Here is a 13407-nt window from a genome sequence, read left to right as displayed (position 1 = left end):
GCAGTGAAGAAAAGCTAGTGAAAGTAAATATCCTTCATTGCAAATCAACTGAAGTACAAATACAGGACAACCTATAACTAACATTCAAACGGGGACCAGATAAAGGAGGTGGTTGGCTCCAGAACCTGAATACAGAAAGAAGAAAATCTGGCTTATTTTGTAGATCAAGAATGTTAACTGGAACGCTCAACCCAAGGAAAGGGATAAAAGCTTAAAATGTTAAGAGCCTCAATCTACTATATGAATTAACTACCTAAGAAAAGGCTATCAGAGGAAACACAGGACTTGTAAAGAACAAACACTAAGCTAGAACACATCACTTTAACCCTGTATTTCAGTGCTTAGCTGAGAACCCCAGAAAGGAAATAAAGCTATATCAAGATACGTGAGATGCTAAAATATTCTTTAGCTGTATAAATGAGTACTAAGGCAAACGAGGTGCAATACTCATAAAACCGGAGATTATTCAAGTAACTGTACAAGATAAGGAAGCACTGACACCACCTAACTTAAAAGCACAGCAGTTGGGCTTGAATGTGGATAACTATACAGCCCTCTCTTCAGTCAATGAAAGGGGAAAGGCATGGCTGGAAGGTGAATTAGAGAACCCAAGTCAGGGAGCCACCAGGTGTTGAATGCCCTCTAGAGGCACCCGACAGCCTATGTTGCACGGGAAGCCCTGGCTCCTAACCTGGGCACGAAGCCAGGCCATCTGAATACCCAGATAGTGCCCAATGAGAGGTGACAATGGAGAAAAAAGGCAGTGTGGGAATGCAGGTACAGAAATAAAACTTGTCATCCCAGATAAAAAAGAAGACACAACTCAAAACATACTGGCTGGAGACCACGAAAGCTCCAGCCTACAAGTCATGCACTTACAAGAAATGTGTCTCATTTACAGAATTTATATTAAAACATGAAATTCTGCTTTCATATATAATGACTGGAGAGTAATACATGCTGTGTTTGCAGTTAAAACAAGATAAAGGGGATATATCTGGAGAAACTGGTATATTTAGGCAGCCATGTTAGCTTCAACCAGTTGCCTGCAAAGTCTTAATTCTTAAAATTGTTAGAAGTAATAGGAAAATAAAAATAAAATACAACAAGGATTCATGCAACACGTCTTCCTCTGAGGAATTATATTTTAGATAGAAACAGTACACTGAATCTATCTGTACATGATACATAGTTGGTATCACTTCATAAATTAAGCAAAAAGAATTGAATTGTTTTGATGTCACCATGTCAGGAGGCACCAACAATAAAAAGTGGACAAAGACAAGACAACGCTGGACAAAGAGCAGAAAGCACAACTCATGCTCTGAAGGACTGAACAGAACTTCTGTTACAAACTAAGTTTAAGCAATCAGCATCACAATGGAATAGACAGATCACTGCTGATCACAGGATGAATCATCTGAGAGAAGGAAGACTAACAAGTAAGAGTTCCCACGCATGCTGACTTGTCATCTTCATCTGGAGAGAGAAACATTTAAGCTCTGTCATGAGCTTAAGAGAACCGGGTTCTGGGCTGCAGTCTGAGAAGGCTTGGTCCTTCTCCTATTTCCTGAGAGAAGCTAAAGGAAGTAGGTGTTCCTCAACTCCTCCTTTTGAGCCAAGGGCAGTACACAATCAGGGAAAGAGATGGGAAGAGAAGTCAGGACAGAGCCAGGCTCTCAAGCTCTGTGTGCTAACAGTCTTAAGAAAAGAAAGTTGTTCATCCTTAATGCCCCATATCACAGCAATGTTAGTGTCTTCACCACAGTGTTAATGCATGGGTCTTTTTTTCTTTTCTTTTCTTCTTTTTTTTCTTGTCTTTTTTTTTTTTTATTCCTTTCCTGTCTTCTCAGCAACACCTCAATGACCTGACTCTTACTTTCAAAAGAAAAAAAATAAATCAGGGACATACATAAAAAACACTCAGTAGGGAAGAGGCTTATATGGTCAGTGTGATGTGTTCTCTGCAATAGTTAGAATAGCAAAACAGAAACAAAAAGTTGAATACTCCCTAGAATTATGTAAAGAAAGCCTTTCTCTTTCGTTATAGTCAAGCTCAAGGTGAGGTTTTCTGCAGAGCTATTACAGGGCACAGAGACTCTTAGCATGCTCAGGAATTTTGAAAACAATACTTTAAAGGGCTCAGAATGGTCTGTTATTCTATAAGGTTATCCCTACTCTTATCTGAGGAGAATGTCTCATCCTTGAACAACCCTGTCCTCTGCATTAATTTATGGTATCTTCCTTTCTTATGTGCCATCCTCATAGCACCACCTCTTTCCTACATTTACAATAGAAACCATTTCTCATTCTTAGAGAGATACTATCAAACTATCATCTGAAACAGGTATTTCCTGAATATAAGCTTATCCCTAATAAGAAACTTCTGGTCATATTGTGGGTGTGACAAATGTTCTACAATGAGACTACAAAGTAATAAAAAAACAGGCCCAATAGCTCCATCTTAAAATATCAGTGTATGAAATCTCATGCAGACATGCCTGCTGAAAGGGACTTGACCAGATCTCCTCTAAAGTTCATGGTAGATCTTGGAGTATAGTTTTTGGGGTGGCGGGCAAAAGCATCATCAGTAACTTCCAGGATCATCTTGGGAAGAAGGAATGAAAGTTAAGAAAATCTAAAAGACTGAGAAAAGGATCTGTGTACAGAACTGTGTGCTAACAGAGTGTAGAGACTGTATTACATGCCAATTAGAGCCACCTACACTCTAGAATAGTGTCAAAGGAAGCAGCATTTCCACCCTTTTTTCAGGGCATAAATGCACACTGAGAAAGTGACCAGGCAAGTGCCCAGTGATGCCATCATCCAACTCAGCAGATCAAACCCCATCACCCTTCAGGCACATTAGAAACCAAAGATGCAACCTGAATACCGAAACGAGGGCTGCTGGATGACAAAAGCTCAACCCTAATCTGATTATACAAAAATGGGAACCAAGATACTCCCCCCATCACAAGGAACAGTACAGTAAGAACACACAAAATGGTACAGCTGTTCCACTGGCACCACAAGTTGAGGATCTAACACCAAGTTTCACAGCAACCCAAGATCTGGTGTAACCTGACAAAAAGAAATCTACTTAAAGAGCAAAAATAAATATGACCAGAACGAGAAGCAACCAAGCTGCTGAAAGGAAGACTGGGTAAGTCAGTATCTTCAGTCTGATGTCCTCCTGGGATTGTCCTGGAAGCGTATCTCACACCATACAATTCCTGAGTGGTTTTGGATGATTTCTCCAAAGAGAAACAGTTACAGATAGTAGTTATAGGTAAAGAAAAGTTAAACCGTACAAGGTTAGGCTGGCTATGAACTGAATTATGTGCAGTGGCTGTTTTTACTAGACTCAGTGAACAATCAATACAAAAATGTGGCTGTGGAATGGGCCCAAAGACTGGTCCCAAGAAGTTTTGTCCTCTATAAGCAGTAAAAATACGAGTTACTGCATAATACTGTATTCAGTGTGCAGAAAACTTAGTAAGTTCAACTTACTTAGTAATTTTAAGAAGTCTCAGTTACTAAGGAGTTTGTTTCATTATATCACCAAAGTGACTACAGAAAGATTTTCAGCTCTTCTACTCCAGATGTCATACAGCTTTCCAGAATAGTTCAACTGCTATAGAATGATTCCATTCTTCAGGGATAAGAATGCCAGCTTCAGGACCAGGAAGATAAGATCAAATTAAACATCTGTCAGTCACCATGTAAAACATGGAAGTACTCTGACTTAGGGCAATCATCTTCATGGGAAGGTTCCTCCTGTCCCTCACAACAGTGCTGACACCCCTGCAGCATGCAGAGCAGCTGGTAGCTAGGAGGAGCAAAGGTGATAATAAAGGTACATATGGGAGCTGGGAGGAGTAGGAAGGAGGAAGAAGGATGAACTTCAGATTCCTTCCCTTCACTCCTTTATTCAATCTCACTCATCAGCAGACAAGAATGGCTTAGCTGACCTAGAGAAACATGGTGGGGAGTCCCTCAGCCCTGGGGAAGGTGCACTGCACACCTCTCACCCTGCTGTCACATCCACTGCCTCACACAACCTTGCTGCTTCTCCTGCCACCCCCAAGCTCTGCCTTCTCACATTTGCTTCCAGGCTGAACTGGAGAAGGGGAACGGTTGCAGCAGTGGTTGAGGCAAAGAGATCAAGAGCCAGAAAAACAACAAAAAAAAAGAAATAATATCTCCAGAGCCAGAGGCAGCTGCCCATGGTTTCCTATCCCAGGTGCTTGATACAATGCGTGCTTGCCGCAAGGCTACAGACAAGGATGCCAGGTATGGGGGCTGTGAATCAGAGGAGGAGGTTTTCCTTACATGCCAAAAATGCTTCCCTGACTGCTCAGTCAAGCAACCCACATCAGCATTTCCTGATGAGCGTCCTATCAGATCACACAGCTGAAAAACAGTCTGCTCTAGTTATAGCAACACATTAAGGAAAAGGTAATAATGAGTGTAATGCAAACTGAATTCAAAGAAGGAGTTCCAAGTTATTATTTGTATTGTTATGCCTAGAGTTGATACAAACAAACATTTACCTTATTATAATATATATTGCAGCACACATTAATCAAGATCAATCAAATGGATAATGTAAGCTGAGAACACACACATGTGAGATGCAAAAATAGGGATGGTGAGTAAGATGGTATTAAATTTCCACAGCTATGATTAATCACAGTTAATCTATAAGAGCTCAGCCAAAAATAAACTAATAGAAAAAAAAAAAAGAAAGAAAGAAATAGAAAAAAGAGAGAGAACCTCTGGGAAGGGAATGCACTTCTCTAAAGGTTTTAGAAATACACTGTCAGCTGAACTGCAAAGCTACCCTAGTGGCACCACTTCTCCCCCAAGAAGATGTTATAAAAATGAGTCACGCCCAGATGACATACAAAATCCTTAACGCATCTGTTTGAGGGACTTGCTGTGTTATTGTCCTCTTTGGACTTTGAGTTCTCCCTCAAGCCATAGTTTGTTGGAACTATATATTCAGCTCAGACTAATTGATGCAGTACGTTTGCAGTATTGTTTCCAAAATATTTCCACCAGCGTTTCAAATGTTTCAAAAATTAACAGTGGGGGTACTTAGCTATTGGAACAATTTAACAAGGGTTGTCATTGAATTTTTTTTCTATTGAGGTTGGATGTTCTTCTAGAAGTACACTCTAGTTCAAACAGGAATGAATTCAGGAACATTCTGCCGGCCTGAGTTATACAAGACAAAATAATGAACAATAAACTAGTCCCTCCTGTAGCTTGAAGCATCTCCAAATCTGCTCTGTAATTCCTGTGGTGTTTAGGACACCTTACCTTCCTCCTTCCCCCTTTTATCTGTGATTTATTACACCATCATCTGAGCCATCTGAAGGGATAGTATCCTTTAACCAAAAGTATCTGGATTTGCTTACAACCATTTTTACTTTTCTAGTTTCGTGGTGGGGGAAGATTTATTTATTTATTTTCAAGAGACATTTCCTCTGAAATCAACAGGACTAAATCTGTTTCATGGCTATTCTGATGTCACTGATCTGCATTTCCAAGGAGATTCTAGTTTTCTTGTCCATGGCACCAGGACAAATAATCTTCAAATATTGATCTTCCCACTCTGTGGAGGGCACTGAAATTCGAGGTATTTTGAGTTTTTAATTTATATCATCTGCTCTGCATCCAAAGCTTGACCGCCCCATTTTGAATAGATGATGCTATCACAGAAAAGATAAAATAGCAACCCAAACTACAAGAAGCAGAAGTGCTTCTTTTAATCTCTACAGTACAGATGATCATATTAGAAGCAAAAAACACCTCATCTAACATGACGGATTTTGTTTTTACCTTGGGTCCACATTTGCTGTTGCTTCATCGATGATAAGGATCCGATTTTTTTTTAGTACTGCTCTGGCAAGACACACCAGCTGCCTCTGACCAACACTAAAATTAGACCCAGATTCTGCCAGCTGCGTCTCCATTTTATTAGGCAGATCTTCCACAACCTCCTTCAGTTGCACCTGTTGACATGTCAACATATTGTAGGATGAGTAACTCCCTTTTAAATCAGCTATTGTGTGTCTGATGACACAACAATAAGTATGCAATGTTTACCTTTTATATTCTGACACAAAACGACTAAGTGCCAAGTTGGATTACAGAGTGTGTCAGTTATTAGAATTCTAAAAACATTAAAGCACATTGTTAGGAATCTATTAATGTTCATTAAGACTAAGATATGAATCAAAACGTAACCAAAGTATCACCCCAAAGGATAATTTTTTCATAGAAGGCTTATTACATGTCTACACACACAAATGCAGAAACACACACATACAAACGTGTACACAAGTGTCTATCTTCTCCAATCAACAGCTATGCTTTTATTAAACCTGATGAAAACATATAAAACCTAATGCACACAAGCATTACAGTGTTATTTGGCTTGTAAATATCAGATACACATTATTAGATTTAATAAGTCACCTCTTCCAAGGCATTCCACAGCTCTTCATCAGTGTATTCATTGAAAGGATCTAAGTTTTTCCTCATAGTTCCAGTGAACAAAACAGGCTCCTAAAACCCAGTAAAATTAGCATTCCATTACAAACACAGGTTTTATATTGCAACAGGCAATTTAATAATAAACAGATCTAACCTATATCAACAATAGCACAGAAATACCCAACAACAAGCTATCTTCTGTGAAATGCAAAGGACTATTTCACAACAGCATGCTTCAAGGTGAAGGGGGAAGGCAAGTGTTCAACCAGTCTGTAGGAAGATAATTTAACAAACAGGACAGGTCTGTTTGCAAATTGCTGTACACAGTTATGTCGGTACTCAAACGGACATTTACATGCCACTGCTTCGACGCCACAAGCTACATATGTATATACTTACATGAAATAACTGCTATCCTCCTGGTATTGTTCATGAAAACCAGCACCTACCACTGTCAACGAGCTCACACTCCTAAACGACATCTGAGCAGTTTTGAAAATTTGGTTTTGAAGTACATAAACCAGAAAGGAATCAAAGAGCTCACAATGCTCCGTTTGGTTGCGGGTTTTGTTTTGTTTTTCATTTCATACCATGAAAGCCCTTCAATTTTACCACCAGAGCCTAAGAGGAACACCTTTCACCATTTCAATACATTGTTTAATCTTATACACACAGAAGTTAATCTATGCTGCCTTAGCATCAAAGCAAAGTTAGGCAGGACTGAAGCACTGCTGGACAAAATTCTAACTCAAAACACGAGTGAGTTAAATCAGTATCTCCTCTCTTTCAGCTACCGATGTGGGATTATCTACGCTTGAAGCAAGTTTTGTTCTGCTTCAGTTCTCGATCAGACCAATAGCAGATCATTAATCAAACTGGCACAAGTTAATTCACATTGGAAAGTGCAGTGTTTGAGAAGCAGGAAGATGACTTTTGGTCCAGAACTCCTTAAGCAACAGATCAGTACTCACTAACATGAGTTGCCAGACCTGACAGTCATGCACTGACACGACTTCACGGCTAAACTCCTCCTAATACCACACATAAAGCAACAACAAGTCAAAAGCTGTAATAGGGCTAATCATAAATGCAGACCATTAATCACGTTGTCAGCCTTCTTTAAATTGGAGAAATCTTATGTAAAATTTTTTTTTTTTTTTTCCTCCCCTAGGAAATAAAGTCTAAACTTACAATAGACAACTTCAGCTTACTCCAAGATTAACCTCTGTTGTAACTCAGGCCCCAAGTAACCCTAGTGATGCCCAATCTTATGTAAATTTTTTTTTTTTTTTTTTCCCTCCCCTAGGAAATAAAGTCTAAACTTACAATAGACAACTTCAGCTTACTCCAAGATTAACCTCTGTTGTAACTCAGGCCCCAAGTAACCCTAGTGATGCCCAGCTCCAAAGGGCTCCAGCAAATCAGAACAGAATTTAGACCCTAACCTTTTTATTGTGTCTTCATTTCTAAACCATTCTGAGTGGTATAAAAGGATTAACAAAGACAGAACATGCCACAAGCAAGGTAAAAGAAAGCATCCATTTCTTGACATAACATGCCAATTATTTGAAAGCATCTGTTGCACTAGGCAAAATATGTCACTAAAAACCTGTTGACTAAACAAAAGAATTTAATAAAAACATTAACAGGTTAGAGAACATTTTTCTTCAAAAACACCTAGAAAGCAATTTGTTTAACAATGCATGTTTAAATACACTGGTGTGTTTTGAAGGTATTGTTACATTTATTTTCCTTTTCAATCCATTTTTATAGGTTGGCAAAATAAGCAGCTGAATTTATAGTGTTCACAACTATTATAAAAGTCATAACAACAGACATGTACTGCAACAGAAGATAAGGATATTTTTAAATTATCATTTCTGACACAGATTCTTATTTAAAATAGTCTGGTTTATGAGAGGAAAGTAATAAGACAAACCTGTAAATAATTGTTGTAAAAATGCTTGCAGTCAGGAAGGCAGACAACATTTGCATAGAAAAGATTCACAAACACAACATTCACACAGCTCCATCCAAGCAAGCAATTAGAAGCCTAAGCACATTTTTATTTCTCCAGGTAGGTATTTAAACTTACACATAAGTAAACTTCAGCCTTGTCTCATGACTCTCTAGGAATGGCTCTGTTTAGCATGTTTTATGTTACCATTTTAATAAGCATCTCTCTTTTACTTAGCTTCCCACATAATTACGAAGATATTTGCTGCAAAATAACTACCTGATGTTAAATTACTATTTCTGTATTGACCCTATTACTAACACAGTGCAAGACAATGCCTATCATGCAGTTTACTATAGCATAAATGTTACTCCAATCCATCCCCTTCTCCTTACTACCACCAACTCAGACTTCTGCATAGTTTTAGTGGAAACAAGTCTTCCCTTATGTGGACAAGAAATGCTATCTGCTAAGCCTTTGGACACTTAAAACCCTTTGGGACCATGATGAAAACCTGATCATATAAACTTGAGAAAAGTCACAGAATTCAACTGGATTAAAAAAGTTTTATAACCATGTCAATAGAGCAAGGTATGAAAATAACCCGACCAATGTATAATTCAACACATTGAATTCTGAGCACCTGCATTACTCAACGTTCAGAAACTATATTTCAGCAGCAGTTTTCCTATCTCAGTACTCTATTCTATTCACAAAACAAAAACAAGAATAGAACTTAAATCCAGGCAAAGTCCTCTTTACATACAAAAGATAACTAGTTCCAGTGAGCATCTCCACTGCACAGTAAGGAAGCCCTCCACATGCAGAAACAAAGGACATCCTGGATTAGGCAACAATACAATTGCTGGGAGACTACCTCTTTTGTTTGGTTGTTGGGTTTTTTTTTTTGGTAATAGCATACCTGCTTTTTTTCACTGACTCCTATTCTCCAGAAAGGAAAAAAACCACAACAACAAACAAAGCAGGTAATCATAAGAGCTTTAGAAACACTGTTCATTACGATTTTTATCAGATTCTCTATTTAACAAAAGTAATACACTCTGAATGCCACACCCAGACATTCAGGTGGGTGCTAGCAAACAGGCTAGCAAACCTTCAGATACAAAGATGTTGTAAGGACTCTAAACACAGCTTCTGTAATAAAATACTGAGATCTGAGAATTAATACTAAACATGGCAAACAAATTCCTCTGGTTTCCAGTCTACTGTTCTATCTACCTGCTAAAACATTCCAGACGAACTAGTTGCCAAAACCATGACTTCGCATTTGCAGCATATGAGCTTTTCCCTCTTCCTCCGTCCTGACTGGAGAGCAAGTGATGATGGAAGAGATCAGAGCTCTCACAAAACATGGTAACCTGCACAGGCTCAGCCCTGAGGAAGTTTTGAGGTTATATGTAACTCTTCTCTGATTCAAGGTCTCATTTGAAAGCAAGACCACAGAAGAGAGGACCTGTGACCTCCTGGAATTTTTGGAACATCCTTTTTTCTGCTCCAGTGAAATGGCTATTCCCAACCCTGCCTTAGGTTTTTTTTTTTTCCTGTATTGCAGCCTCTCCTGCATTCAGCTTCTAAAGCTCACCAAGTTCTTGTTTATGGGCCATAATGGCTCATTCTTTCATCCATTCCTCTGGTTTCCTCCTCTCCAACCTTCTCCAAATAATGAAAAGCTCACTTCTAGTTGGCGTATTTGCTCTTCCTAGATGTAGCCTCCCTCAGTCAGTTTGTATAGAGTTGAGCAGAAAGGTGAAAGTGGTCCTCATTAAGGAAGCTTCAGGCAATGTATCAGTCAGGAATTGCTCCCAAAGGATCAAGTGACTTCAGAGAACTGCTGAAGCTTGGTATATTCCCATTAGATTTCTCTGCTCTTCCCCAGACTGTAAGAGGACAGCAAACTACTAACACCTACTGACAAGTATTTCAAAAGACTAGAGAGAGAGCAAAACTAGAAAGAAATCCTCCAGTCTCCAAAGCTGATTCTGTTAATCTTAAAATAATCAAGACTTTGTTCAAGTAAGAACACTTACTAAACTTTCTATGTCTCTTCCACACAGCAGTGTAGGGTGAACATATCTTGGCAACATGTTTGAAGTACTACGGCATCATATTGAAAAAATGTTCACAGCAGATCAAGTCACATTCTTACCTGAGGTATAATTGAAATTTTCTTCCGCAAGTCATGGAGTCCTAGCTCTGACGTCAAGTACTTATCAATCCAAATCCTTCCTTCAGGTTCTGCCAAGCGAAAGAGGGCTGCTATCAGAGAGCTTTTCCCAGCTCCAGTTCTTCCCACTATTCCAACCTACAGAGCAAGCCAAGCTTGTACAATTAATCCATGAGCTTTCCAGGATAAATTAGTATGTCAAGCAACAGTTTTACAACATCACAGGATTTATAGCAGAACAAGCACCAAATAAAACTTCTTTATAATTAACTTTTTTTTGAGAGGAAAAAAACCTCCCCCCAAATCAGTTTGGATTCAGGTGACATTTGGATACCCAACAATTTATTGGATCATATTCAAAGGTGAGAGATTTTCCCTTAATGCGTGGCATTTTATTGTGTAAACAAGATGAAGTGGGTCAGTGTATAGAATAATGTGATTCAAGGTTGCTAATTTTTATACTCAACCTGGTGTGCTGGCTGATGTTAGGCAAGTAATTTCAAGCATGCACCTACTTCTCAATCCATAAAAGGATTCCCATAAAGCTCTTTGGGTATTCCCATTTTAAATAACTGAGACTGATGTTGGTTAGCATGGTTAAAGTGAAAAACTTCAAAAGTAGCCAAACTCTAAAGCCAAAATAGAGCCAAACTAGCAGAGGATTATAAATGGTATTCATGCTTCAGACAGCTTCAAAAGAGAGGACAAAAATATTGAAACTACAAGTCCATAGGAGCAAGCTGCAATTCCCCTCCAAACAAGAGGAACACTGAATAATGAAGTCACAGTGATTCAGTCTTCTCCATGCTCCCAAAGAAGCTGTATGCAACGTCAAAAAATAATGTTTCCAGAAATAAAAAGGTAGAGAAAATGCAAAATATGGGATTGCTAACGCTCATGACATGAGGCTAAGACCTACAAAAATTCCATATGAAACCAACATTTTGGAGAAAGTAGGTCCATTAATAAATGAGAGCAGACACATAATTAGTCATGATTAAATACTACTTGCACAGCTTTTTAAAAAAAATATGTTGTCTTCAGGTAAAGGATTCTTAGAGAAAATAAAGTACAGTAATCAATTGAATCAGAGGTGATGGGAGTAACCCTCTGCACAGATCTGATCTGGCAGGATTTCTGATTTCCTGCACTCAGTTCTAATCACTGTATTTCCAGAAAGAAATCAACACACTGGAAAGAGTTCAGAGAAGTGCAACATAAAATTAATAAGGGTTGGAGATGCTGATTTGATGAGGAAGGATTTATGAGGATTAAACATGTACAATATAGCCTGGCAAAGTGATTGGGGTGCAGAAGGGAAAGAAACATGAAAACCTTAATGAGGATACATACAGACACCAGAGGGCAATTACCCACTGCCTGAGACTCAGATGTATGCAGTAATTAATGACTGCTGGAATGAAATTAAGCACAGAAAACATTACATTGAAGAGCAAGGAGAAACCTTCTAACAGTCAGAGACACTAAGCTCAGACAAAGCAGCAGTGCCCACGTTTGATCAAATATACACAAAACTAAAAAAACATTCTGCAAGGAGCAACCTTCGCCGCATAATCTAAAAGGTATTTTCTACCTCTACTTTCCACTTCAACACGTTTGGCCAACAATTCATTATTGCACTACTGTATGTAAACTAATTAAAATCTGTATGGTGCTTACTATTAAAAGATACGGCCTAATTTAATCAAATCTGTTACAACAAATGGTAAAATTCTATTCTGAAGTATATCAGTGAAACAAAGGAAAAGTAGTTCTCAAGAGTTACACTACAGCTCAGAAAGAAAACTCTGAATGGAGAACACGGACACCCAGAGTTGGGAAAACAAAAGTTCAATTGTTTCTCTGTAAATGTCAGTGATATAAAGTATTGTATTAAGGATATAAAGAATAAAACACACAAAAAAATACATTGATACTTAAAATAAAAATGCAGCTGCTCCGCATATTGTTGAAATCCCACTTTCATTTTGGCATCAAATGAAAGGACTGTGCTCTTCAGTATTTAGAGGAATCTATTTGTATGTTTGGTCCAATTGACTACAGGCTGCTGAAAATTGACATGAATTTGAAACAGCTCTCAGCATACACTTTTTTTTGGTAATACATTGTGTTCTTCAGAAGGCCATGCTCATCACCAGTGCACACCCGGCGACAGTCTGCAAATGGGACTTCCAGACACCTAAGAGGAATCATATGGCCAGGATTTTGTTGCCTGATGGAAGTCATGTGCATACACAGGAGTACACCTGCTACACTGGGCTCATCATTACTCAAGTGTACTTCAAAGTAGAGCTGCACAGAAAATGAGAGTGAGATTTACAGCATGTCAGTTACTCCACTGAAACTGCCCATGTCTTTGTTACCCCTCAGGCAACCTCCCTTTCGTGTGAGAGTGTTCACGCCAACAGCTGCCATGCCATAAATCTAGACCTTTACTCTCCTAAGTTTTTTCACATAACCATACCCTCAGATTTAGGACTTGTCAGGACAAGGTACATTTAACAATGTATTAGTCAATAAGCATTCATAGGCACCCTAAACCAAAGACAGTGGTGCTCAAAAACGAAGGCTGCACATGCTAACCTTCTCCTGCTACAGCTATAGTAGCTGAAGAGGTTAATCACAGCCAGCTGCTGGCAGAGCTCCTGACATGAGCACTCCCTGTCTGTCTCTGGCAGACTGCTAGTTAGCAAAGATGTTAAAACAGAGGGTCCTTCCTAGCCTGCTTTGACTGTAGGGA

General features: G+C 38.8%; 1 protein-coding gene across 1 annotated transcript in view; it reads right to left on the bottom strand.

Annotated features, from left to right (window-relative positions):
- The window catches only part of ABCC4 (ATP-binding cassette, sub-family C (CFTR/MRP), member 4), a 148234-nt gene that overhangs the window by 19556 nt on the left and 115271 nt on the right, over positions 1-13407 (bottom strand). The window contains exons 26-28 of the mRNA XM_010006355.1: positions 10629-10784; positions 6487-6576; positions 5848-6020 (exon numbers count right to left, since the gene is read on the bottom strand). Coding sequence (XP_010004657.1) covers positions 5848-6020; positions 6487-6576; positions 10629-10784 — 419 coding nt within the window. The remainder of the gene's footprint in view (positions 1-5847; positions 6021-6486; positions 6577-10628; positions 10785-13407) is intronic.

The sequence above is a fragment of the Chaetura pelagica genome, unplaced genomic scaffold, assembly GCF_000747805.2.
Source record: "Chaetura pelagica isolate M959 unplaced genomic scaffold, ChaPel_1.0 scaffold29, whole genome shotgun sequence".
Classification (NCBI taxonomy): Eukaryota; Metazoa; Chordata; class Aves; order Apodiformes; family Apodidae; genus Chaetura; species Chaetura pelagica.
The sequence above is the reverse complement of the archived record's forward strand: the minus strand, read 5'-3'. Positions and strand labels throughout refer to the sequence as shown.